The sequence below is a fragment of the Zonotrichia leucophrys genome, chromosome 4A, assembly GCF_028769735.1.
Source record: "Zonotrichia leucophrys gambelii isolate GWCS_2022_RI chromosome 4A, RI_Zleu_2.0, whole genome shotgun sequence".
Lineage (NCBI taxonomy): Eukaryota > Metazoa > Chordata > Aves > Passeriformes > Passerellidae > Zonotrichia > Zonotrichia leucophrys.
This window is the reverse complement of record NC_088174.1, coordinates 13,164,180-13,190,988: the sequence shown is the minus strand read 5'-3', so window position 1 is coordinate 13,190,988 and position 26,809 is coordinate 13,164,180. Positions and strand designations below refer to the sequence as shown.

The window sequence follows — 26,809 nt, the reverse complement described above, 5'->3', positions numbered from 1 at the left end:
CCTAATGAGGTTTACTAAGAACAGCAGTGGGTTCTTTGCCAGTCTTGGCAGGGCCAGGGGTATTAGCCGTGTGCAGGGGTTGAAATAGAAATCAAGGTTTATTTTTAGCGCCGGTCTCTTCAGGGCATATTGGAAACCTGATCAGGGAAGGGAAGTACTGCCATGCTCAGTGTGAGGGAGGCACCTCAGCACCTGCACTGTCAGGGGATCGTGAGCTGGAAGTGAAATTGGGAGAGTTGGATTTATCTAGAATGTCACCTCCTGGTGCTTCTGTGGGTTTGGTTTATCTCTGATTTGCTTGGCCAGACCTGGGGTGCTAAATGGTGATGAGGGCACAGAAGGAAAACTGCTTCCCAAATTACCTAATCATTTCATGGTTCAAATAGCTCTATTTTATTATGCATGAATGCAGATATTATTATTAGCCTCATGCATGGCTTATATTTTTATTGATTTTACCTGGAGCACTTAAAGGTATACTACTGTAAAATAAACACACAAATTATGCTGATCACAAAATATTGTTGTGAAAGACTACTGTGGGAGGGCAAGCTCAGAATAGAAATGAGATCTAATTTGACTCTAAGAGAATTTTTCCTCTCCAGGGAGTTTGCTGAATATGTCCATGAAGGCACCCCCCCATTAATGCAACATGTGACACAGATTCTAGTGAAATGGTTGTTAACTGGTTTCCTGTTCTGGGGTATTCTGATTCATTACAGAGGTATTAGGCTCTGTATTTTGCAGAGATATATTTTATGGAAAATTCTTTTCCATGAAGCTTCACTCCATAGCAGACTGCTACATTCATTATGGAAAACTAGGCAGAGAAAGTATAAATATCTGTGCCAAAAACCATTTAAATATAGTAATTATTAAGGTTTATTTTATCATATCAAAGCAAAATAAGATAGGTATTTCTTAAAGATTACATAGTGCAACAACATGCAATGCATTTTCTTTTACTGTAGGAAAATGTGGACTTTGAAAATCACAGTTTTGTATTGTAAATTTACCATGAAATTGTCAAGGGCCATAAAACCTGTCTGTTGACTAGAACTTGGTGAAACTGAGCTCACGTATCTCAGGAATGTATCTAATGTGATGTCTGTTCCCCTTTTATTAATCTTCTGTTCAGATCCCCAGTTCACATTTGATTCTGGCTTTCTGTTGGTGAAATGGATCACATCCATGTGACATGAAGGTGCACACCTTGTAGCTTAAATCTGCTACTTTCAAATGTGGAAGCACATTGTTTCTATGCAAATAATGAAGCACTGAAGGAATGAACATAAAATATTTTATCTGACATACAAAAAACCTTGATGTGCAGAGTCCTCTGGCTGGATATTTCTAGAGTTTTTTCACCTCTGTGTCCTCTGCAAGCTGAACTGTTTCTGTAACCCACTTTCCTGTCTTACAGAATCTCAAATAATCTTTTGTAACCTGAATTAATTAAAATAAACTGACTGATTGCTTTGCAGATGTAGCACATTTTTAAATCAGTGCCTTCTAATCATGAGCATTATTCCACCTGTGCATTTATCTTTGATTGAGTAAATAAATACATAATCCCCCATATCCATTATGGCTGCTTTGTTCAGCAAGATTTCTAATAGTAAAATATTTCTGCAAGTAAAATAAAAATTAATATTGTACCTGTTTAACTGCAGGTTGCTTCTTACTATAACTTTGTTATGGAAATTTGGATATTTCAACTTTGAGAGTTGAGGCAAAATTCCAGTGTTGGTCTTAACTGAAACTGGTTTAGGTGCAGAGTGACTTTGTTCTGTTGGGATAATTTCCTGCCTGAGTTAGCTCAGGCTTCCTGGGCACCTCTGCTCCTCCCTTGAGCAAAGATGTACCTGGATTTCTGGATTTGTCTGAAATCTCAGTGGTATTTCAAGAAGCTTCTGTTCCTTCAGCCTTTGTGATGTACAAAGGTGTCATTGGATATGAATGCCCTGGTTGTACATTTCTGCTCTCAGAACACCTGCAGTGGGGCTGCTTTTCCTCTGGCTGTTTGCACTTCTATTTGTGTTAGAATAGATAAATCTGTTGTTCTCCACTTGGTGGTTTTTTGGGCTGGATTCCCATCCATGTGACATGCAACAGTGTACAAAAATCAGAATTTTGTCTAATCTAAAGAGTGGAAAAACAGTGAGCCTTTTTAAAGCTGTTTTTTTGCCAGTTGGTAATCTCATCGTGTTGTAGTGTATCTGGTCTGTGAGTTGTGTGAAAAGAGCCTCAGAGATGTATAGGATGGCATTGAGGAAGACTTTTGTTTGCTGCTGCAGTGAGAAATTAATTCAAGACATGGCAACAGCTGCGGGTGACAATTTAGAGTTGCTGAATAAGTATTGTAATCAGCATTTATCACTGAAATCACATGGGATTAAGCACTTTGAGGTGATTGTTCTTGGGCACAGCCTTAGGGAGGGTTATTACCATGACACAACCAGTTGTCATGGCAATGCATGGAGAAGAGGGAGACTCTTCCTTCCTCTTTTGCATTTTGCACTCCTCTTATTAAAGGGAAGTCAGATCATTGGCAAAGTTGTAGTTGCCATTCTTAAAATATAACAGCAATTTGTACTATGGGTCCTTCACATTCTGGGTGAGATCACAGCACGTTACATGTTCCTTTTGTGGGTTTGCCTTTTCTGTGTAAAACTTCCCTCAACTTTCTCATGTGTGGGTGTGTTCCCTCTTTCCCATGGAAGGCAGCTGAGCTCCCAGGCCTGTCAGGCAAGGGGACAGCAGGGTGGCAGTGTGGGGACACTTGTGTGCAGCTGTGCTGGGCACTGGGGTGATGCTGTCCTACAGGGTGCCCTGCCTGCTTTCCCTGTGACTCTTCACACCCTGCAAGTGATTGGTGAAGGTTGATACCAAAACAAAATCTGGGGAGAGTGATACAGTAAATTGTTAATGGTTTTTTTATTTAGCAAAATTAATATTGGTAGCATTGCCTTTCTGTGTGTTTATCTGTGAGTTGTAGCCCTGCATTTTGCTGAAGTTACCTTGGTGAAACTCAGATAATGTGAATGGGTCTCTGCACAAATGCTTAATTTACTGTTTTGGAGTCTAATTTATAATTAAAATTTATTTTTGAAGGTCCAGTTTCAGAAGTATGTTGTGCCTCCCTCAGTGGTTTACTTTATGCAGCTAATCCCCTTTGTCTTTCATGTCATGAAGTAATGACAGGTCTTCATAGACCTCTCCCTGCTTGGGTCTCATCAGAATATGATTCTAGCAGTGCTAATGGGTTATTACATACATGTGTGCAGCCCACAAATGCTCATGTGGCAGCAAAGAGTTTCTGTTATTAAGTGTAAGTCACGTACAACTTTGCAAAATAATGGAGTTTGTTTTGGAAGTGTTATTTAATAAGTTTGCTCTTTGAAACTCTGTAGTCGTAAAACATAAGGTTTGATAAATGTTTTTACAACAAAATACTTTGCCAGGTCTCAAGTCTCATTTGACAAGTTTTTCCTTACAAGTTGAGCAGCCCCCAGTTAGCTATTTAATAAAAGCATCAACAACCTCAAGTAGCATTTGATGTATTTATTTTGGATATTTATTTCATTTCAGTTGTAGAGCTTTTATTAACGTGGATTGATTCTTTCTCACAGTTGCTGCAGCCCAAGCCATAGCAGAAGAAAGAAGAAGCCAAAGTGGCATTAGCCCTCTTACAGTCCAGACCTCAATAAAGACAGCAACTAAACCAGGTATAATTACAGGTCATTGCTCTTAATGAAGTGCTGGGCTCACAAGGGAGGGTTAGTAGGGGTTGAAAAGAACATATTTAGAGAAAAGTTTGGTGCTCTTTCTTCAGGAGGCATCAGGGCACCTGGTAGATGGTTTGTAGGTCTGGTTTTGATGACAGACTTCTGTTTTTGACTGACTCAGAGTTCAGTTAAGTTGCCTGTCTTGTAAGCAGGGCATGACAGCAAAGATAAATGATGGTAACTGGGCAAGTTACCAGCTCACTTCTTGCTGAAATTCAAGTTTTTATATCTGCAAAGACTGCTTAAGTCTTGGTTCTGCTTAGTCTGCAAATGAGCTGTCCTACAGTGCTCTGAATTTGTAATGACAGGTGAACTATCTGTTCCCAGATGACATTTTCCTAAATTCCTGTCATTCTTGTTCATGGGAGTTAATATGTACAAGAATGAGGATCAGGCTGAATTTGGATTCTCATGCATCTGACTTCTTAGGCTTTTCTTTGGCTGTACCTATTGAGCCTTTAATATGATGTCTGCTTTCTCTTGCACCTGTTAAAAATAGTGTTGTGAGGGAATGGAAAAGGGGAGGAAGAGGAGGATGTTCAGCTTTCTGTGAATTTTTCAGATGGTGTCTTTTATCTCTGTATAGAGTGTACAGTGATTGGGTGGTGTGTGCATCTCTCAGGAAGTTTCATTCTCCTTTTGATGGGGAAAACTTTCAATATTTTATTTAAATCTGAATGTTCAAAATCATTGACAATTATGTGTCTTCAATTTTTGTTTTGACAGTGATAGATGGTTCCATGCTAAGAACAGAAGAAAGGCAAAGACTGGCCAGGGAGCGGAGAGAAGAGCGGGAAAAGCAACATGGTATTTTCATGTTTCACTTAAAATATCATTTTCTAAAATGTTTCTCTTAAAGGATTTACTGTCCCACTTACTCCATGTTTTGTCACTTTTTGTCAGCTTGCTGGGGACAAGAGACAAGGTCTGCTCTTGGTCTTGCATCAGTGTCCATCTGTGAACCTGAATGAAGAAGGTTTTGATTTGAGAGGAGAACACTGTAGAGAGTTGTAGCTTGTTCAAGCTCTGTGTCACTTCTGACCTTCCATTTCTTAATGACCACCCAACAAATTTTGCTAATTCCTTACTGAAAGCCTTAACAAAACCACTTTGGAAAATAGAACCTTTAGCTTAGAACTCCTTCCTATAGCCCTGAAAACTGATGTTTGGAGAATGCTGATTCAGAGAAAACAAAAAAAGATTTAGCTACTTGAATGGCTTGTTTGCCTTGAACACTGCTTCCCTTGTTTCCCAGCACACTGAAATGACTCCTGCATTGAAGTGTCAGCAGTATACACTTTATCTTAGCAGGGAATCTGAACTAGATAACAGCAGAAAGCTCTCACCCAGCTTTATGCTGTTTGTGATGTGAATCAGTGCATGTGTGTGTAGCAGGAGATGAAAGGGTCACAGCGTGCCCTGCAGTGCTGGGCCTTGGGCTCCCAGCTTGTGAGGAGAGATGTCTCTCTGAGCTGTGTGCTTGTTTCTCAACATAAAAGCAAAAACCCACAACAGCAGGAATTATTGTGTTATCCTAATATGGGAACAGGGTAGTATTATGACACATATAAAATTCAGAAATATTTTGGAGGCCTTATGTGTAGATGCTGCCTGTGCATTGTTGGTGTGATTATCTGGTCTCTTGGTTCATTTCATCTGTCTGGCCATGGAAAATACTCTGTGCATTCTGGCTTTGTGTCACAGGACCTGAGGCTTCCTGTTGAACTGCACACAGCTGTTCCTTGCTGGAGGCTGCAGGGAATGGTGATAGAACTATTTTGAACTCTGATGCAGGAACTGTAGGGTCTTCCCATCTTGTCATTCAGTGCCTTAAATATTACTATATTTTGTTCTTAAAAAAAAAAAGCTACAGCATAGAAAATTTTACTTTTTGATTTTTAATTTACAGCTTCCTTACAGAGACATCACTATTATGTTGATAAGAAAAGTGTATGCTTAATTTAGGAAATATACATATCCTGATAGTCCTGTCTAGACAGTAAAGCCTAGTAGCAGGCAAAGTTCTAATCCACTTCCTGCCTGGGGACAGAATTAAAGATGAGTCTGTTGTTTGTTGTCACCTCTGCAAGCTCATCTTCCTGTACATTTTCACTTCAGGTGGTAAGAATTCTGCTTGGACAGTCTCTTGTTTGTAAGTTGCATTGCAACATCAATGAAAGACTAAGTTTGATTTTAATGTTTTCTTAAAATATTCTTACAGCTGCCAAAGAGACTCAAATCCTTGAAAAGGAGAGAAAAGCAAAACTCCAGTATGAAAAACAGTTAGAAGAAAGGCAGAGAAAGCTGAAAGAAATGAAGCAAAAAGAGGAACAACGGAGGGCAGCAGTAGAAGAGAAGAGGAAACAAAAAATAGAGGAGGAAAAGGTAACACACATCAAAGTTCCATAGTTTAAACGAACTACATTGTTTTCCTACAGTACCGTGCTCTGAAGTGCTGTGAATGAGAAACTCAGGGAGATGATGAATGTGTTAGAACATAAAAGTATTTTCTACATCAACAGTGGGCTATGTAGGCACATGCCCACCTTCCCCATGGAGCTTTGGCTGTAGCTGAGGCACCCAGGACTTCAGGAGCTGTGGCTTTTTGACCACTGGCTCTTTTCACAGGAGCAAAACCCCCACCCCATATTACTAGATTTCCAGATACCTTCAGAGCACCTTGTAGAGTCTGGCTGTAAATCAGTGTGGGTGACAGATCTTAGACTTCTCTTATTTCTGTGTCTTGCTTCCTTGGAGCCCTGCTGTGGCCTGAGACTCACATTCTCTTAATTCTTCTAAACCAGAATTCATTCCTAAATGATGAAAGGTGCTGATGTTATCTGTGTATTGTCATTTGCTGCTTTGAACTGGTGTCTGTTCTCACTGGCCTTTGCTCTGACTGCACATGGACAGGCAGAGCAGAATTTGAGTCTGGGACTCACTCAATGGATAGAAGCTGACAGCAGAAATAAATACATGAAGTTATTCCATACTTTTGACAAGTAGCTCTGTTAGTGCATATTAAATGTGCAAGTTCTTATGATTAACTTACTGTTAACTTTTTCAGCCAGGTCTTGTTTATTTAATCTTTAATAAGGGAGGAGCATAGCACAGTATCAAATACTGTGGAAAAGGGAGTGGTTCTAAAAATCTTGAAGACCACTAGCTGTGGTGAGGATTCAGATACCTGTCTCCCCCCTGCTCCTCAGGTATTCTGCATATCTCTGAGCTCACTGTATTGAGGTCTTCAGCTCATTTCTGTCATTTGTAAAGTGAAGCCTATGTCTTTAACTCTGACTGAAGAATTGCTGCACTGCAGATACCTCCATGGAAATACAATCTACAGATTACATAATGTCTGGGTACTTTGGCACCTTAGGTAAACTCTAGTTCAGGTTTCTCTAACAGAGGGGAAACTAAGCTCTATATTTCAAACAAAAACTTTTAGTTTTATCTTTTACCAGTGAGCAGAATCCTCCCTTCCTTCCAGGTTTACATTGTGTGTTTTGCACAGTGACTTCTTTAGTTTGTGTTGTGAAATGGTGTTGAAAGGAGGTGAAAGTCTAGTGTCCCCAAGTGGGAGAAATGACTGTATAATGAGTTCCCTTGACATCTTACTGCAGTGTATCTGCAGAAAATACTGCTGCAAAACATCACTTGGGATATAACTATTCCAGAAGAGAAATGTGTTGTTGACACGTGTGGAAACCTGGCTGGCAAGAGAGAGTCCAGCACGGTTCATCTTATGCACAAGAGCTAAAGCTCCCCTGCTGGCAGTTACTGGTTCTGGAGACAGCAGCAAAAGCTTCTTTCAGCCCTCTTTGTCCTGTCAGCAGTGGTTGCTGAGGTCTGAAGTTGATTGGTCTTCTTTTGTAGTTTTGCCTTTATGTCTTGCTGTTCCTGATTTCATCACATCTCTCATACTGCCAGTGTGTGTTAAGACCTGGGTCACTGTTTTTACAGTTCTTTGAAAATACAAACTTTATACTTGGTATTTTATAATGGAGAAATTTTATCACCTTTTAGAAATAACTTCATTATATAAATAGTTTCAAGGGTAACCGATTACTTTTTCTCAGTTTGGGGTACATCCCTATTTAGTAAATAAGTAGTGCTGTTTACTGAATAGGAAATCTGTTTGGTGGCTATTTTAAGTAAAGAGTAGAATAGATTATCTGTGCTTTAGCTCAACCTAATCATGTTTGCAATGTTTTGAAGCCATTAATTACCTCCAGCATTCTTTGCATGATAATTTTTGTAACAGCAGCCTGTTAAAACAGATTATAAATCATACTGGGGATGGGAGGGGTGTCTGTTTTGTTCCCTGGCATGGCTGTGGTTAGCAGTGAAGCTTCATGGAGCTGTTGTTTGGTAGGAGCGCTATGAAGCAGTTCTGCACCGCACCTTGGAGCGGAGTCAGCGCCTGGAAACACGGCAGAAGAGATGGTCATGGGGGGGGTCTGTAACTCCAGACTCAGAAGGCAAAACAGGTAAGCAGCACTGGGTTTAGTAGGACTGAAATCATGGAATATTGTGTGTGAACACTGGCAGGTGGAGCACTATTCTCAGGGACCTGGGCGTCCTTTCCTATCTGGGATCTGAAAGCAGGATCTGTGGGTGGCTCCTGGGAGGTTTCATATCTGTACTTGCCCTGAAATGCTGCTCAGTCTCAGAGCTATTTCTGACCTTGGGAAGAGCTGGAGAGAAGCTCCATGGGAAATAAAACATGTGACAGCACTGCCAGCCCTCAAACATCAGCTAAGGGGAATTATGCTCTGTAATACTGAGATAATTCAGAATCCTTTAAATGCAATTCATGTAATGGAGTGCTAAGGCTAGCACTCCGTTACATGAACCAAACTCCATTTTGGTGATGAAAACCAAAAGTACCCGGTTGTACTCTAATATCACATCTAAAATGTTTGAAACACACCCTTGGAGTTACAGAATGCTGACTGATTATTTGAATGCCCAGTAATGGATAAGGAGATGCAGTGGAACAGTCCAAGCTTCTTGGAACATGAATTCTGTTCTGGATTAGGTGATGCATTTTAACAGTCTTTAATTTGAACTGAGATAATTTGCTGTTTCACAGTTAACTGTTTCTGCTTGTAAACATTCTGAAATCCAACCAACAAATAAAGATTGCAGTGGAAGGGATCTTTTCATGCACTACCTAACCACCAATAAACAAGTTATTGGCCAGGAATAAAATAAATCAAAAAATGTTTTAGTTCAGCCTATCCTCTATATTGGTGGAATTGTACTGAGTGTGGTACTGTCATTTTCTGTCAGCTTGAGTGTGTGTTTGTAACATGTTTGAAAGTGCTTTGATATTGATATGCAGCATCCCCAACTTTTGGTTAATTTGCATTTTTTTGCTATTTGACCTCATGACTTAGCTTACAAACCTTCTTCTTCTACAGAACAACAGAGTACTGATGAAGGTGGAACTGGTGGTATAGATTTCTAAAATTTTCTTTTTCTGTTATTTTACACTCTCTACTAACCTTTGAGGCTTGAGTTCTTCTCACACTAAGGAAAACCATCTTCTTTAGATCTTTTCCTGGATCTTGGCCAGCTGTGCAACAAATGTGATCCCTAAGTAGAAAGCAGCCCCCCTCATTTTGGCTCTCCCTCCCAGCTAATTCAACTACAGCTTAAGTCATGGCATGCTGAGGGAATTTTTAGGGAAAGGCTATGTGCATTTGGGTTTTTAAAGAGGTCTGGATACAGCACAGGGAGAAGAGAAATTTCTATGGGCATGTATTTGAACATAAATTAGTTCAGTGGTGTAAGGTTTGGAGGGTTTAAGGGCAGACTCTCATTGCTTTGCAGAAGGTACATGATAGGTCTTGGTTTGTTTCCCTCCTGTTTTGGTTTACCAGCAGTTGAAGTAACATTTGCAAAATCAAAGATATTTTAGTGAAACTTTGTGAAAGAGAATGGGTCTCTTGAGCAGTTTGATACTTTTCCCATTAAGGGTATTGCAAAATCAGAGCTGTCCCAATTACCTAAAGATAATTCTGTACCTGAAATGTGTTTTCATTGGATTTCTGGCACTTTCCAGTTTACAGACTGAGCCATTCATAGAAATGCTTTGGATCACTGATACAAATGTTTAATAAGCAGAATTATTTCCTGTAGCTAGATTGGGGTGAAAACTCTCAGCTGAGACCCAGCTGAGTCTGAGTCCTGGCAGTCTGTGCGTGCCCACAACGTTCCTAATGCAGTGCAGCTGTCTGTGACACACACAAGTGAGACCTGAAAATGCACTGAGGTCTGACTGAGCATGGTTTAACTACTCTGGCAACACAGCAGAACCATGTGTATTTTAGTTAACTTTACTCCTCCCTTGCCTTGCACATCATGAGCCCCTGATTTTCTCCAAAATCACCCAGTTTGGCTGGGTTGGTTTATCTGCTTTACATGTTTTCCTTGGATACCTAGATAAATCCATTCACTATCTCACACTACCAAGTATCATTTAACCTTGAAACTGGGAAATCACATTTGCCCTACATGTTTAAGAAAGCACTGGGTTTTATTCTACTAACAAACTCAAAATAATGTTCTTTGCTCTCTCCTGATTTGTGTGAGGAAATGAACATTGTCTGTCCTTTCCTCCCTGTGGAGGAAGATCTTCAGTGCTGCTGAAGCACATTTAAGATAAAATATCTTCCAACACAAATGCTTCTGATATAATAATAAGTCCTTAAACTGTGATTTATGCATCATAAAATAACTATATAGATAGTTCAGCAGCAGTAGATCAATTTGGTTAACTTGGCACCAATCTGGAAAAAAATTGCTATGGAGGTAAACAGGTAATGCAATGTCCTAGGCAAACCCTTGTGCACCCACATTGTTTGAAAATTGTGTTTGATTTTATGTTAATGTTTCAAACATGAAGCTGTGATGTGTGGGGTGGATAATGTGGAACCATGACTGGTTTTGCATTTCTCATATTTATTGCCGTTTCAGAGTAGTTCTTTTTAACTTTTAGAACTGGTTACTTTATAATTTAAAATCTTCCTAAGCCATGTGGGATTTTTAAGTCCAGCTGGCGTTCTAAAAAATTCTTATATGGTCCATTTTGCTTTATATTTGTGTATTTTCTGGAAGGTCAACAATTACCTTTTCTTTTTACTCTGAAAAATGACACCATATGAGCTCTAGTCCATTACATCATTGTGGCTGAATAGTGCACCTTCTCTAACTGCATGTCTGGAGCAAATTTCAATGCAGTATTATATTTCCACTGTCAAATTCTGTGGCAGATTTGGGATTAAATCCCCATTTTTTGAAATGAGAACCATTTGGGGAACTGATTTCAAATATTCTTTAAATATTTTAGGACAAAAGGCATTCTTGTCTATTGTAGTGCTGTGCAAAAAAAAATGCAGAATCAGATATGTCTTCCATGAACAGGGTGTGTCAACAGTAATATTTAGGAACATTGAGTGGCAGAGCAGAGGTTTTGGGTGATAGTGTTCTCTGGAAAGTGAAGCCCATGTAATGGAACATTTCCCCAGCCATCAGCAGTTCTGTGGGATGCTGAGTGTGATTCATGAGACCACAGCAGGGATCCTGCTGATGGAGAAATGTAAAAAGGGATGAAAGCCCCAGAGTCAAGTGTTACATTAATGGCATTGCTGTCAGTGCTGAGATGAAGCAGGCAGGGTGTGGGTCTGCCAGGAGAAATGGCCAGGCTGTGCAATAAAGCATCCTTGATGACAGCCCTGCTAAAGGGGTGTTTTAGTGGTGCCTGCTGAGCAGAACAAGAGGTTCAGGTGCATCAGGACTGGAGACATGCAATTAGAATAGAAATGGGGCTGCCAGAGCCTCTCCCTGCTAAATAAAGAGCTTCCTTGTCCTAGGAGAAATTTGGGAGGAAGTGAGAGACAGCTGATCTTATTTCATGTAGCCTAATGTTATCCAGCCTCAGGCAATGCTGCAGCACTCTCTCTGTGAAATCCTGCGAGGATTGAAAGCTCCTCCTCTGATTTTCCTAAGATCCCATGTTTCCCAGCTCCTTGCCCAGTTCCAAGTCCTGCTGCATGGCAGATATGTGCTTTCTTCAGCTCTGCTGCTGCAGTTTGCTTTCCCCCTTCCATCAGAAAAATAGAGAAGTTGGTGTCACGTGGGCTGTGTGCTTCTTGCATTTCAAACCCCTTGATGGTGGCAGGAATATCCTGCCTGTCTTCTAAAGCTTTTTTTTTCTAGAGAAAGGAACTTTAAAGTCTGCAGAATTTGTTCTGTGAGTGAGGTAGGGAAGAAGTTGAGGCCATCTGATCATGCAAATGTATTGATTGAAAAAGCATTGCCCTCTGTACCTGGGTCCCATTAGGTAATAGACCAAATCTCAGATTTCATACAAGTGCTGAAGTGCTAAATTGAACCAAGAGAAATCTGTGTGAAGTGTCTCTGTGATGTTTGGAGGCCTTGGACTCAGCTGAGTTCAGTCAGGAGCCAGGATTTCCTTTAAAGAGCAGACACTAGAGGGTAGCCTTCCCCTTCAAAAGCACCGAGTACATGAATTATGAGCTTCCTCATTTTCGTATATAAAACCTCTTAAGGCTGTTTAGTTATCCCAGTTCTCAGAAGCCATTCATAAAATGCTCCCTTTTTTTTCTTCTTCTTTTTAATATGTTGGGGAAGCATGCACTAAGCTCAGATCTTTATTTCTAAACTGGATTTGGTAGATCTCCCTGTTATCCCATGGGGACTTTGCTCTTTTCCACTGTCCCAAGAGCTTCCCATAGGGCTGTCCATAGGAATCCTCATATCCTGGCTCTGGCTGTAAGGGGCTGTTGTAGCAAGCTGGCAAAGGGAAAAGATATTGCCTCTGTGGTGAGTAGTGCTGCTGTGTCCTTTGGTATTTATGCACTAATGAGTTCAGATTAATCATCTTTGCTGTGCAGTGTGTCAGTAAAATTGGTTACTTGTATTAGATGTGTAGAATTTTGTGTGTTTGTTGTGCTGGTCTGCACCACTCTGTGTACATTAAATGTTTTCTGCTTACTGAGTTTCTGTAGCAACAGGTACATGCTTTTCCAAGGCTTTCACACTCTGGAGTAGTGTTCATCCTGAAAGCACATTATTTGAAATTAAAAAGCAGGTATCTATTTATCTGCCTTGTAATAAACTTCCAGTTCTGCCACGCGAGATGCGATTTTTATCCATGTATATGTATCTGTATACACATACAAAAAAAATATTAATGCCTCATGTGCCAATTTTTTTCTGAAATACTGCACATTTGATAGGAAACATTAACTGAAGAGTAGCTTTTAGAGAAAAATTGGCAGTTTCTAAAATACAGCAGTCAGGAATGCTTTCTTGTCTTTCCTCACGACTTGGTTTTGTTCCTCCAAAATAATTTGTTTTGGTTTGGATGTATTAACTAGTGATTAAAAAACTGTTTTGTCATACCTATGTGGCAGGAATGAAGAAAGAAATTTTCCAGATTTTGTTGTTATTTTCTGTGTCTTGCCACTCTGATAACAGCAGACAACCTCAGTAGCTTTTGTCTTTACATGTTAGGGGCACGGGGTTTAAGAATCCCTTTTTTGCACACATATTCATAAATCCTGGCATGACTCTCCTAAACTCTGCCTTTTCTGTGCCTGTCTCAGCTGGTGCTAATGGTATCAAGCCTGTTCAAAGGAAAACAAAATTTTGTATTTGTCATCAAACAAGAGCAGAAATAGCTTTCAGGATGTAATACTTGGAGAGTGAGCTCTCAGCAAGGTGTGAAAGGCTCAGAATGAGGGCAGGTTCTGAAGTTTTCACTTCTCTCCACAGCCAGCAAACGCTCGCCCTCCACAGCCAGCCTCAAACAGGCAGAGGCTGCCGTGAGCAAAGGCCTGTCCTCGCCATCTGCAGCTCAGTTAAATGCCTCAGATCGAGGTGAGTGGGGGTGTGTGGGGTGCTGGGAGCAGGGCACTGCTCAGCTGGGCCTGGGGAGGAGACAGGAGGTGGAATGAGAACTCCTCCCTCCTCCCCTGCTGTGTGACTCACTTCGTATTTTGATCTCAGATGCATTTCATGCAATTTGTTAATCCAGCCTGACTGGTCAGGGCTTTGACCCAGTTGGTGTGATCTCTGTTAGAGGAGAAGAGCAATGGTAAAAATGGTAAAAACTACTAGTTTTTTTATTTCTGTAATTCTGTTACTAAAGTCAAATCTTGCTGAGTGATTCACACATAATTTCCCATCATCTCTGTGGATCTGCATGCCTTAATTCACACCCCAAAAATTCAGCAAAATAGAAACAGTACAAAAATAAAGTTTGCCTTGTTCTGTTAGATGGCTTCAGTCATTTGATTGCCAGTGGGATGGAAAAAAAATCAGTTTTGGCAAGGAATTATCCTAATATGCTTATTAAGATAAATAAAAACTATTTGTAGGAGCACATATTTTGACTTGTTTTAGCCTGAGATTTTCTTACTTGGAATCTTCCCAGAGTTTCATATGAACCTGCCTATATCACAGATATGGAGGATTTTGCTTTTGCTTGTTTGTCTAAAATGATGAATAAGCTAAAAGCTGTTTAATACAAAAGCAGATTCAGGTAGGTCTGTGCTGCAGTGTTCTGCCAATCTGCAGCCTCTGATCAAGCAAACTGAGCTCAAAGAATCCCTGACACAGACACAGCTAGAGGTGATGTTGCTGGTTCGTGTTGGAAGGTGATGCAGCAGAAAAATTTGTGCTCATCCCCTCTGTGCCTGGTGGGGAAATCAGTGACTATATTTATACTGGCAGGGGCTCTGAGTCACTGGAGGCTGCTTGTGATTTTAAATTATATTTATATATTATGTGTCTGCAGGGTTCAGCTCTGGATATGAGTCAGAAGCAGGGTTGTAAAGTACAAATTAAACCTCTTACAAAGGAAGTCACTAATTATCAGCTAATTGGGATTGCTTTCAAACTGTTGTCATACCCTGAAATCCTTTGTGAATACTTAGTCACTTTGGTGAAAATATTCTCAGGTGTCCTAAAATACAACAAATTTGGACAGGACTCCAAGTGATGTATGTGGGCAGGATGTAGAGGGTGACTTAAAATGATCCTGTGCTCTCAATCTGACACTCAGGGAGGGCTGTCTGTTTGATAAAAAATGGTAAATTCACAGGACATTAAATACAGCCACAGAATGAACCAGATTGCTTCTGTTGTGCATGTGTGCTTGGGAGGGTGAGGGAGCAGATGTGGAAATGAGAAAATGATGCTTGTCCTGGATCAGTGAAGTATCTCCACTTACCGCTGTGTTCTGTGTTAATTCCAGGCTCACTCATACCCATAGAGAATGTGAGCAATTGTCTTTTAAAATTCTCATGTATTTTAAAGGTATATAAGGATGGCCTCAGTAGGTCAAACAAGAATCTGTTGTGACTGACATCCTGCTGCTGTGATCAGAAACATGCAGAGATAAAATAACTACTGCTTTATATAAAGTGGTTCTTCCCTGATCCAGTTTTTCTGCTTCTAAAGAATTCAATATTATAAAGCAACTTAATCATTCCTCTCTCTCTTAGGGCAGTGGGGCAAGTGTTGGAGGGGACCTCTGGGCTTTTCAGCATAATTAATCCATGCACTTTCACTTCCAGGTACCACAAAGAGAAGTGCCTCATTAAACAGACTGAGTAACAAAGCCCCTCCACACTCCCAGCAGTCAGCACCCAAAGGTTCGCAGGTGGAACAGAAAGGTGCTAGAAACCAGTTTGTTTTGAGAATTGGGAGGCAGTAAATGGGATATTCAAAGATGACTTTAAACCATGTCCCACTTCCTTTATAAATGTTTTCACTCAGGCATTTATGCAGTCTGTGCACTGTGGCATAAATATTATTATGCACATTGCAGTGCCAGATATTGAGTAACTCTAAATCAGCCTTATTCCTTTGAAAAATGGAAGGGTGGGGGGGAAAGTAGACAAACGGTAGCCAAACCATTTAACTAATGAGAAAATAGTCCTTCATAATGATGCATTGATGATTTTAGCTGATTAGTGAAAGCAAAGCATGGGGTGGCAATTTAGAAAATCATATCTTGTTAAAAATAATCTTCCTTACACTTGATCTCTAGGAGGAACAGAAAAGAAGAGGAGCACATCTTTGAGTAGAATGAGTAGTAAACCCCAGTCCTCTCCAGAGCTAGAAAAAGTGAAAAAGGAAGAAAAACCAGGTGGTTGTTTCATAAAACTGAATTTTTTTTAAGCCTTTAAAGTTTGGATAGGCTTGATTTCACTAGTTTCCTAGGTTCTTAAATTTCTAGGATTTTTTAATGGCTTTTTAGTTACTCAGTGTTAAAGATAAAACGGTAAAAGTTTAGTTAAATTTTTATTTCTGGACAGAAAAAAAATCCTCTAAGAAGGCCTTTGTCTTTATTAAATGGCACTGCAAGCAGATGGCAACATGTGTCTGCTTAAGAAAGCAGTCTGTTTGAGAGCTGGTAGATTGAAGTACAGAAATTGTAAAAATGTCACTGATCTGTTCACTTCTTAGTTAAATCTTAACTTTGCTTTTTAAAGTTCCGTTTCACTATTCAGTTTAAAAGCAACTTCTCTGTTCCTGCTGCTGGAGTAACCCATGTGCATGCAGAAGGAAGAAACCTGTTCTCACTTCAGTCTCTTTTGATCTGTGTATTCCCCACTAGGTTACAAATAACCTCTTTCCTGGGAACTCCTCCTAAACCTGAGGAATAGCACCTTGTCTAACATGTTTTTCCCTCTGAAAGTTAACAATTCTGAAACTTTCCTTTTTAGCAGCTGTTGCCAACAGTTGAAATTATTTCTGCTTCAGAATCTTTCCTGTATGAGAGAATGTTGGGTGCTGTCCGTGTGAATCTGTGTGTGCAGGCAATGCTTGACCATAACTGCTGGCTTTGACTTGCAAGCCTTCTGTTTATTATGTCAAAACAGCCTTTGCTGCAATCTAGAGAATGTAGCTCTGAAGAGCTCAGTCAAAAACGTCTCATACTTTGACTGGATTCAGCATTCACCTCTGTTGTACATGTGCCAGTCTCTGCACATTTAAATGACTTGTACTAAGCAAGGCAAGAAGTGCAACATAAGGGATTGCAGTGTTTAACCCTTCTGTGCTTTTCCTTTGGAATTCCCCCTCCATGACTTCAGTATTGTTCTTCCAAAACTGTTATAATTTGCAACAATGCTCGGTCTTCCTTTGCTTTGTACTGCTTGTGTTTTCCATGATATGATTTCATGTTGGATCCTTTTTGGTTTGTTCCTGTCATCCAGCTCGCCGCTCCCAGCTCAGTCCCCTGGACAGTGGCATAATCAGCCGCCTCCTGGCCCCCACACAGGCCTCCCTAGCTAGGAGTAAAAGTGCTGCTACCTTGGCTGATGGACAGGACCCCTCAGGTAACAGCAGGGCACCAAAGCCTCACAGTCTTACACAGTTGCTCTTCAAGCAAGAACTTAGATGGTAGCTGCTAACTGTGCTGCACTTCTGTCTGAGTCAGACAGTTAAACGTGGTTGTGTGTAATTTTACTTACCCAGTATGTTCTGTGGTCATTAATACCCAATTCATATGCTATGTTGCATGTTTACTTTACAAAACCATATAATAATATTGGCTTTTAAACTCCAGTGCTGGTTTACTTGCTCTGCAGAGAACCAGATGCTGGTGTTGATTCTGGGGATTTTGTGTGTGGTTTTTTTAACTGACAAGAGATCTGCATTTGTACCTCAACTCAGTCTGAGACATTCTGGTAACGAAAAGGGGAAGAAAAAACTTAAGTGCAAAACTTAAATTTCTTTAGAGGAAGAAACACTTGCAGGAACATGACAGTAGGAGTACCTGGAGATAAGTCCAGGGAACCCTGAGCTGGTTTTGTTCAGCTGATAGGAGAAGTCAAGGTATAGTAGAAGAGAGAAACCCTGGCTAACTCAAGGAGTTCTGTGTTGGTCCAGATTGACCTGATACATCCACAGCAGGGCTCAGTTTATTAGAGCAGGAATTTGCAGGAATTAGCCCCCCTAGCTGCCTCCCACATGGCCTGGAATTGTTACTGGTTAATTAATGCCCCAGTAAATGCATCTCTGGAACCAATGTGGAGTCCTTTCTCTTCTTTTACCTTATAACTTGTGTTCCCAGTTTTGCTTGTTTCTTCTTTAGTATGAAATCACATCTTTATTTTTTATCTTACACCATTTCACTTGGTTCTTATCAGTAACGGTGACATTTCCACACTGTTCCCCTTGTCTAATAATCAGTATTTATTTTTTGGTTTGTAGTCATATTTTTACACACCTGTTGTATGTGCTGCTTTTATTTTACCATGAATACTTCAGTTCATGTCATGTGGGGAAATGCCATCTTTTTTCTGTTACTGTTAGCATGCAACACTCCCTATTGCTGAATTAAAGATACATTTTTATAAGTTTATTTAGAGGTACTTTTTTCAATTCAGTAGAAAAGTACCTGTGCTTTAACACAACCTGTGCACAAATAGAATGCAGGTCTCCATTTACAAATGCTGTAAATACAAAAATAAAATGTATTTTCCATGAAGTTACAAAAGTAAGTGCTGCATTTGTCACAATATACTTGAATTATAGAAGAATCCAATATCTAGCTTTAGAATATTTTTGCATCTGTATTTGCTTATCTGTCTGTCATCATGTTAGTAAAAAAATAATAAGGTCAAATTTCCTCCAGTATCTTATATGTGAGAAGATTGACACTTCAGGTGGAAAAGGTATCATAGTTAAATAGTTGACCTTTTTCTCTTGATAAATTTCTTTTACACCACCTTTGAAAAAAAGGGAGATTTCCTCCTGGAGTGTAGAGGAAACATGCTTAAAATCTGAACCTCTCATGAAAAAATTGTCAGGAAAGATGCTAAGCCATTAAAACTGAAGCATTTGTGATCAAATGCAACTTGATTAAAATTAAAGTAATGCTGGTATACTGCAAATTTGGTCCATTTTTGGAAAAGCATTTTATTTTTATCTACTCCAGACTGCTGCTTTCAGAGTGTTTATTCTTGGTGCTGTTGCTTCCCAAGTACTAATTGTGTGGTGGTGTCTGTCTGTGACCCGTTGCACTGTGCACTGCCTGCGGTGTTTCCCTGTATGGTTTCTAACACACACAATCTCTCTTTCTCTTTTTCTCCCTCTTCCTTCTCTCCTGTTCTTATGCTGTGCACTTGGTTCTTGTTTTGTCTTGTCAAATTCCTAACTTTTATAGAATCTCACCTCTGTCCTCGTTCAGCTTCAGCCAGTTCCATCAGTTCCCCAGTCCCAGCTCCCAAAGTGCCGGTGCGCAGCCGCAGCATCGACAGGTTGAAGTCCTCTGTGTCTTCATCTGATGCAAGTTCACCTGATTCAACCCAGGTTTGTTGAAAACCCACAGGAATTAAGTTTCTGTTAAACTGGGGGGTTGGAACAGCTCAGGAATGGGATCCTGTTTCCCTCTTTGCTGCTGCTTTCAGTAAGCATTAATGAAATGTACAATAGCATTTGCCTAAAAAATACAGAGGATTAAAATCAAATTGGAATTTTATGGTACTTGATCTCTCATGTATCTTGAATGCATATTGTTTGCTGCTTATGGTTCCCAAGGTTTAATTTATGTAAAAATTAAACACAGACCAGGTCTGTGTTTTGAACATAAGGGAAATTCAAAGTGTGTCTTGTTGACCACTTGCTTGTTTGTTGAAATAGCAGCTTCTCTGTCTGCAATGTATTCTAGAGAGTCAGCAGTATTTTGGTTTTGTGTATCTTCTAGAAATCAGAGACAGAAAAACCATCCCCAGGCTCTGGCTTGAGGCGCCCTCCCTCTCCATCTGTGTCTGCCCGTAGAAGATCCCCCTCCCCTGCTAATTTGGTGAAGCGCCCTCCGTCCCCTTCTGCAGTCAGGTATGTGCCCAGGTTAAACCCTTCCTGCAGTCAGGTGTTTGTAAACACCTTGTATTCAGCACAAAATGAATTCTTCTTCCTGTCTCAAGACAGCTGACCTGTTAGAGTTTGGATGACCTATGCTGTGCCTTGTTTGTACAGAAAAGTCTTCATTTTGGGTCCAATTTCCCTTTCCCAAAATAGGGATGAGGCTTTTACTTCAACCTTTGTTGTGCAAAACACACCCAAATCTTCTGTGTATTCTGTGCACTAAAACCAACAAAAGTCTGCAAGCTTTTGAATGAAGTGTTTCACCTGTATTAGCATAGGAAGTTTCTTGAAGGTTCATCCTAGATGTGAAGAAACTGGAGATCTGGGCTAGCAGTCCTGTTCTGATACTAGCCCCAGGTAGTAAGGCTGGGTGCCCAAGGTGTCTTGGAATCCTGGTTTGAGTTTTATAGGGAAGGCACCAGTAATTTGTGGGTGGATTTATTTTTAAATGTGAGGTATGTAATATAAACTAAACAAAGGAGACTGCTCTTCTGAGGTGTGTGGTTAAGTTTTCAATTGTTAGCTCTGAAAAATACTCTTTATTTCAACAGGCAGAAGACTCGCCCACCTTCACCTGGTGTGTCTAAACAAAGGCCACCATCTCCTACTCCAGTCTCTAAACCAGCACCCATCCAGCGTCCATCTCTCACACCAACTGTTATAAACATTACCAAAAAGAAAACTGAAGCAGAGAGCAAACCAAAGGATAAGAGCACAGAAGGAATAGGACAGGAGCAAGGTGCTTCCCCAGCCTTGGAGAGGGATGCAGGAGCAGCTAGCACAAAGACCAAAGAAGGTGGGTGTTCCTCAGTGTCTGACTCACTCCTGCTCCAGGCCTCTCCAGTGTGTGCTAGGAGTGGGGAAACAACTGGCTGGTGAGGCAGGGCCCTGGAGGGTAGGATGCTTTAGGGTAAAAGCTGTTCATTGCTCATTATATAATAGTTTTTCATGATATGACTTTGGGATGTGAATTTTAATGCAGCAGTTGGTTTATTTGACTCAGGGATTTAAGTCAGGAGCTGTTAATATTACTACTTGTATTGTAATTTTAAGAAAAGCAGAAATCCTCTTTGCCTTTTGGGCTTCAGCTGCTCTAGCTGAGGGATCTACTAGCTTAGGTTTGTAAAGTCAGTAGTTAAACTACTGACAAGGTAGTAGTTTGACTACAACAAAGGTCTTTCAGTTCAGTTGGTGGTTCTTAAAGTGCTCCTGTAGAGACCTTCTTGGAGGACAAAATCAGCTCCTGTTCACCACAGGATGAGAGAGAGTTTTCTCAGTGCTTGAAGGCTGCCTTGGCCTAAGTTCCAGTGAGTGTGCAATCATTGCTGCCTTGTGATCAGTTCACAAGTCACAATGAGAAGTTATCCTGGTAGATTAAGGAGAGTCATATACCAGATAAGTAATTAGTGTTCTAGTGCTCTCCATTGAGCCTGGCTTCTGTCCCTGGGGAAAATGCCAGCTGCCATCTCCAGCAGAATCCAGGAGAGCCTTCTGATGAGGTCTGGCAGGCAATACACATTGCAGAAGGACTTAGGGGACCCTTGACAGGAAAAGGAGGGATCTTTAGAGTGTAAGCTAGTGCCAGTGTGCAGTGCTGGGCGTGAGCCCCTCACACAGCAGGTAAGTGGGAACATGTGCTTGCTGCACGTTACTGCATGTTCCTGTGTGCTTCCCTGGGCTGCTCCTACTCTCTGCCACTTCTGAGGCTCCTTCTGATATGGCTTCTGTTGGATATGAAGTGTCATTCACCTGAAGAACTCATGGTAGAGCTCTCTGGGCATGTGTTCCTGTGGAAGGAAGCCTGGCTGTCAGAGGTGGATGTTTGTACAAAGTTCCACATCCGTCTTTGCTGTCATGTCCTTTGTCTTTGCAGTGAGAACAGCCATCCCTCAGTGTGCTGCCATACTGTGGATAAATGTCTTGTGTGCCTCAGAGCATCATCACTTCTGATCACTGTCATCAGTTGGTTGAAGCCTCCATAACAATGCGTCCTAGTCCTGTATCTTCCAGTTGTTCTGGAACAAGAAGCTCTGTCCTTGTTCCTTGGATGCCTGATCTGTCTCCTCTCTACACTGACTTCTGAAACTGTATTAACCCAGTTTATCTGTTTTCCTTTTAGCTTATTTCTAATCTCAAAATAGTAATCTTTGTAGTGATTCCTACTGGGGCTGGGCAAAGCTCTTCTTCTTTGTTTGACACATAGAACAAAAGGAAATAGTGGGCATGTTCTTCAAAATAAGAGATTATTTCATTTCTCTCTTGGAACATTTTGGTACGCTGCAATATTGCTATGTGAGGCAAAAATATTTTTTCTTAAGAAGTTACTTTCAGTTTTCAAGGCAATTTTCATTTTACAGGTCTGTGTCAGCAGTTCACCCATGGGTTGGTGCAATTCCCTGTCCCAGACAGCTTCTGAAGTCAGAGCACACCAGTGAATGGCATGTGGCAAATCAGTCTCTAGGTCTTGTAGGTTTAGCCTACTTTCAGCTTTGTGCAATTGTATCTTCATCCCATCTCTTCTTCAAACTGAACTTGTTTGCCTGTTGTCAACAGCAATCAAGTTTTTGTCTTGTTTTTTGTGTCTTCCTCCTGCAATATACTGTTCCACAGTAAAACACTTTTTATTTTGCAGTGACTGGAGCAGTTGTCATTTCTGGCAGCAGCCTCTCGCAGCTTCTCTGAGAATTAAAAGGCTTGTTCAACTTAAAGCATAAGAAGTGCTCCTTCATGAGCTCTCACCTTATGCATGATGATAGGTAATAAACTATCATGGAGCCTCACATTTTGTATCTGGGTATTGAAGGCTTTGAAATATGATTCCTAGATTAATTGTGAATTAATTATTTGCCTTAAGATCTGTTGGAATCTTCCCTCCATCCAGCTAGTGCTAGATTTTGGAAGTGTTCAGAGATTGTTTCTCTTGCCTCTTTCTCTCTTTCCCCTTCCCTTACAAAGAGGGAAGTCCTTTGATGAAAAGAATGACTAGGAGTACACGGAAAAGGAAGCTGAGTGTAAAAAACTGTCAGAATTTTCTTATGGCATGTTAGCAATCATGCTGGCAAATCTCATGTCCTGCTCTATGGAAACAGCCTGTACAGAGGTACATGGAGATGAAAACAGTATTGAAGTACCCATATGGAAATCATCAATAAAACTGCAGAAGTGAGAATGCAATGAGAAGGTCCATAATCCTTTCTTCATTTTTTTTCCCCCTGTTCTTTCCATATCTGCAGTGTTCTGTTGTGACTAATTTTCTTCTGTCAAATCCAGATATCATAATTAAGCTGTCATCATGCTGTAACCCTAGAACTTAAGTCTAAAACCTTTAGTCTTCTTGCTGAGCATTAGGTTGTTCAGTTTTGAGGAGGGGAAATAGGTTAAACCTGACATTGTGTCAACCAGATTTGATATAACTGGGAGAGATGGCAAATGTGCAACAAAAAATGGCTTCTGCTGTGAAAAGTGAGTAGTCTGAACAGAAAGTACACTCATATGGCAGAGGAAGAGAGACATTTTGACTTCTTCATGGCTGTACACTGGCAACAGTAAATGAAACCTAGTAAGTTACAGAATATTGGAAGAAAAGCATCTGCCTGTCTTGAATAGGCAGATATGCTAATGGTTTTGTAAATGCAAAATGGTCTTTCTTGCTCAGGAGGAGGAGGACCCCTTTTGATCAAGTTCAAATTTGGAGCACTCATGGCTGATTTTTGTTAGTACCAACAAGACTGCAACTTTTTCCCACATGAGAAGCAATGTGTTGTCTGGGGAGGTGGTGTTTTCTCAGCTTTGGGTAAATCTAAATGTTAGAACACTGTCTATGCCTGCACAACATCAGTGCTGAAATGCTTTTCCTAGGACTGCAAGAACAATTTTTATGCACAAAAGACAGCCATGATTCAGCTGCTGAGAGTTTGCTGTGTGTAATTATACCCTGCAGCTGCAGGTTGTGATTATGTGTCCATGGGGCCTAAGCAGCTTTTCAGGTATTAAAGTTCCTAATAATGATGTGTTTTGAATGATTTGTCTTCAGGTTAGAGGTAAAACAAGTGGTCAAACCCTGATGTCGTAGTTCATTAAAATTACCTTGATTTCAAGGCTTTATAAATGTTAAGCAAACATAATGTGCTGATTTGTGAAGTGTTCAGGAGAAAGGCAGGTCCTCACCAACATTATGATGCTGCTGCTCTGCTGACATCAAGAGCTGAGTCTCTGAATATTCAGATGATGAGCTCTTAAATCTCATTCAAACTGAAATATTTCTAGGGAATACCTGATAGAAATCAGAGTTCTTTCAGTATACATATTGAGAGCAGCTGGATGGCAAGATGGTTCTGTTTTGACTTTTTTCCTGATGTTAATTAGTAATAGTGCCTCTGATGTTCAGACACCTGAACACCAGGCAGGTCATGAGGAAGCATAAACAGCACGACCTGCAAAGATCTGCTCACCTGGTGGTTGAAGCTGTTTTGATCTCCATGTAAATTGGAAATTGATTTGTTGCTGATGTATAGAAATGTGATATTACTGAAGTCATTAGCATGTGCCTTCAGGGCCAGATGAAATGATGATCATTTGCACTCCAAGATAATCAGTAAATATAAAAGCATGAATGTTAATGTTATGAAAAAGGAAAAATAAAAGAATGATAATTTCTTCTTTAGGGTCTTGTGTGTCCAGTTTTATTAGAAGGAAGTGAAATGTATTTCCTACAGCAGATTTTTTCCAGTTTCTTATCAGTGTTCAAGCATTACAGAAATGAGGGTGTCTTGTCAGAGACATGTTTTTAAATGCTGTGATAATTGGATAGTATCTTTAAGTGTATGATCTGGAATATGGCTGGATCAGTGTTGAAATGAGCTGTTACTATTTCAGTGTCAATGAGATATTGTGGCTCTGCATCTCCAGGGCTCCCCTTTGGCTCTTGCAGGCCTGTTACAGATAAGGATGCAATCACTGTGATGAGCACTGATGGAAAAGACACTGAATCAGTTGGCCTAAGATCTCATCTCACACTTTCATAATTTTAAGTTCCTGGAACTTTCTAACAGCAGATTCTTTTAACCTTTGCAGAATCAGGTAGCAAAACAGTAGCAGGGACCACCACAGCTGAAGAAGCTGCTAAAATCCTGACAGAGAAGCGACGTCTGGCACGGGAGCAAAGAGAGCGTGAAGACCAGGAAAGAATTCAGAGACAAGAAGAGGAAAGGTAACAAATGAGGGGAAGAAAGTTATGCTTTCAGTGGTGGGGTGTGGTTGGAAAGGACACTGCAGCTGTATGTGTTTTCTAAGTTTTAATTTAAGTTCCTTCATATGTTAATACAGTTCCTGAAGCTGAGAGGCACTGGCACCAACCTGGGACAGGTTACTGTGTGTAACATCTGTTTATATCTCAGTGCATATGTAATGCACAGTCCCTGTAAAATCACTGCTTTTTCCTTCCAGACGCCAGTGGGGCTTTTGTTTCACAACTAGAATGTGCTTTGTGCATCACTTGTGTTTGGTTTGTTTGTATTTGGTTTGAAAGAGTCAAACTCTCTGTATTAATCTTCCCTTTCATCAACTTAGGCAGTGGTTTGATGGTATGTTAAATCTCACTTTAGTGATATGAAATATGGATCAGAAATGTTGCAGGCAAGTAATTCAAAGTGTTAAATCAGTGTGCATTTGGTTCACTGCATAGAAGTTGTTAAAATAAATGGCTAAGTTAGTGCTGCCTAAACTTGTTCCAGATCAGGGGTCACCTGTCTGCTTCTATAAGCAGAGTGGAATGTCAGATTTTTTCAGTTTCCCAGTTGTGGATATGAAGCTGTCAGAAATTTGCATATAATCTGCTCTAGAAATATGTCATCAGATCTGCTCTGTATGTCTGCAAGAGCTGGCAGTGTACACCTTCCAGAGTATCTCTGAATTCAGGCTATAGAAGAATGAGTCTTTTAGGAAATCCCACTAAATTTATGTTTGACAGTGATTGTAAGCTTCATTCATGTCGTGGTTGCAGATGGTTTTTATTAATTGGTCATTGCTTAATCCAGTTCTCAATCAAACATTCCATTATTGGAACAACCTGCCTTGACTTAATCAGCAAAGAGCATTTATTCACAGATAACTTCTTCCAGTTTTCATTTTCACAAGTCTGGATGGTGACATTTGTAAATCCACACCAGAAAGTGTCTTCATGCAGTTATTTCTGACTGGACTGCCTAGAACTTTCTTGCTTTCCTACTCTGTCTCTTGTGCATGCACACTTTTAAAGAAATAACCACCCAATAATCTGTACCTTGGAAATTGCAGACTCAGAGAAGAAGAAGTGGCCAGGAGAGCAGCTGAGGAGAAGGCGCGGCGGGAGGAGGAGCGGCGGAAGCAGGAGGAGGAAAGGAGACAGACCCACGAGGAGCAGCAGAGACAGGCTGAGGAGGAGAGGCTCCGCCGGGAGCAGGAGGAGCAGGAAAAACTTGCAGAGCTTCAGCAGCAGGTCTGTGCCTCCAGCTGGGTTCCTGGAAGAAGCTGCTGCTGTGGTTTCAAGAGAGTTGTCTTTGATTTTTCTTTCCCAGAATGGTTTTGACAGATCTCTGTCAGGCATGATGTGAGGCTGAGTTCATCCTGTCTGAGATGGATTTGAGACTGTCTGAAGGTCTTTTCCTTGCCCTGGTCTCTGATTTTTTTTTTTTTTTCCCCTAGCATTTAGTAAATTCAAGTGTGGGCAGAAGCAGCTATTTTGGAATATTTTTTTAGTCATCAGGGATGCTGTTTTGCATATGTAAAATATTTGTACTGAGCCCACTTAACCAGCAGACTGTTACAAGTTACAAGGAGATGGTCTGTCTGGAATGTAATCTGGTTTATTCTGATTCCTCTCAAAGAAAGACTGGTAGTGTTTCCAAGTCTGCCTTTCCTGTTGCTGAATAGTCTTCCACAGCAAGTACCTTTACAAAGGCATCCTTTGAACTGAAGGGAGCAGTTCTGCAGAAAGGCTTTCCTTAAGTTAGATTAATTCTGAAAACTAGAGCAGTTTTACATTGAAATTATTTGTGTTCAGAGAGCTGTGAATGGCTTTGCCATGTGTCTGGATATTTCTTTAAATGTTTGTTAACAACAATTACTCA

General features: G+C 40.5%; 1 protein-coding gene across 1 annotated transcript in view; it reads left to right on the top strand.

Annotated features, from left to right (window-relative positions):
- MAP7D3 (MAP7 domain containing 3) overlaps positions 1–26,809 on the top strand; it is a 42,539-nt gene that overhangs the window by 9,287 nt on the left and 6,443 nt on the right. Inside the window, exons 2-15 of the mRNA XM_064712605.1 lie at positions 3,633–3,728; positions 4,515–4,595; positions 6,010–6,173; positions 8,164–8,278; positions 9,215–9,247; positions 13,596–13,700; positions 15,401–15,499; positions 15,877–15,975; positions 17,048–17,170; positions 19,003–19,148; positions 19,543–19,673; positions 20,255–20,499; positions 24,777–24,912; positions 25,998–26,178. Coding sequence (XP_064568675.1) covers positions 3,633–3,728; positions 4,515–4,595; positions 6,010–6,173; positions 8,164–8,278; positions 9,215–9,247; positions 13,596–13,700; positions 15,401–15,499; positions 15,877–15,975; positions 17,048–17,170; positions 19,003–19,148; positions 19,543–19,673; positions 20,255–20,499; positions 24,777–24,912; positions 25,998–26,178 — 1,754 coding nt within the window. The remainder of the gene's footprint in view (positions 1–3,632; positions 3,729–4,514; positions 4,596–6,009; positions 6,174–8,163; positions 8,279–9,214; positions 9,248–13,595; positions 13,701–15,400; positions 15,500–15,876; positions 15,976–17,047; positions 17,171–19,002; positions 19,149–19,542; positions 19,674–20,254; positions 20,500–24,776; positions 24,913–25,997; positions 26,179–26,809) is intronic.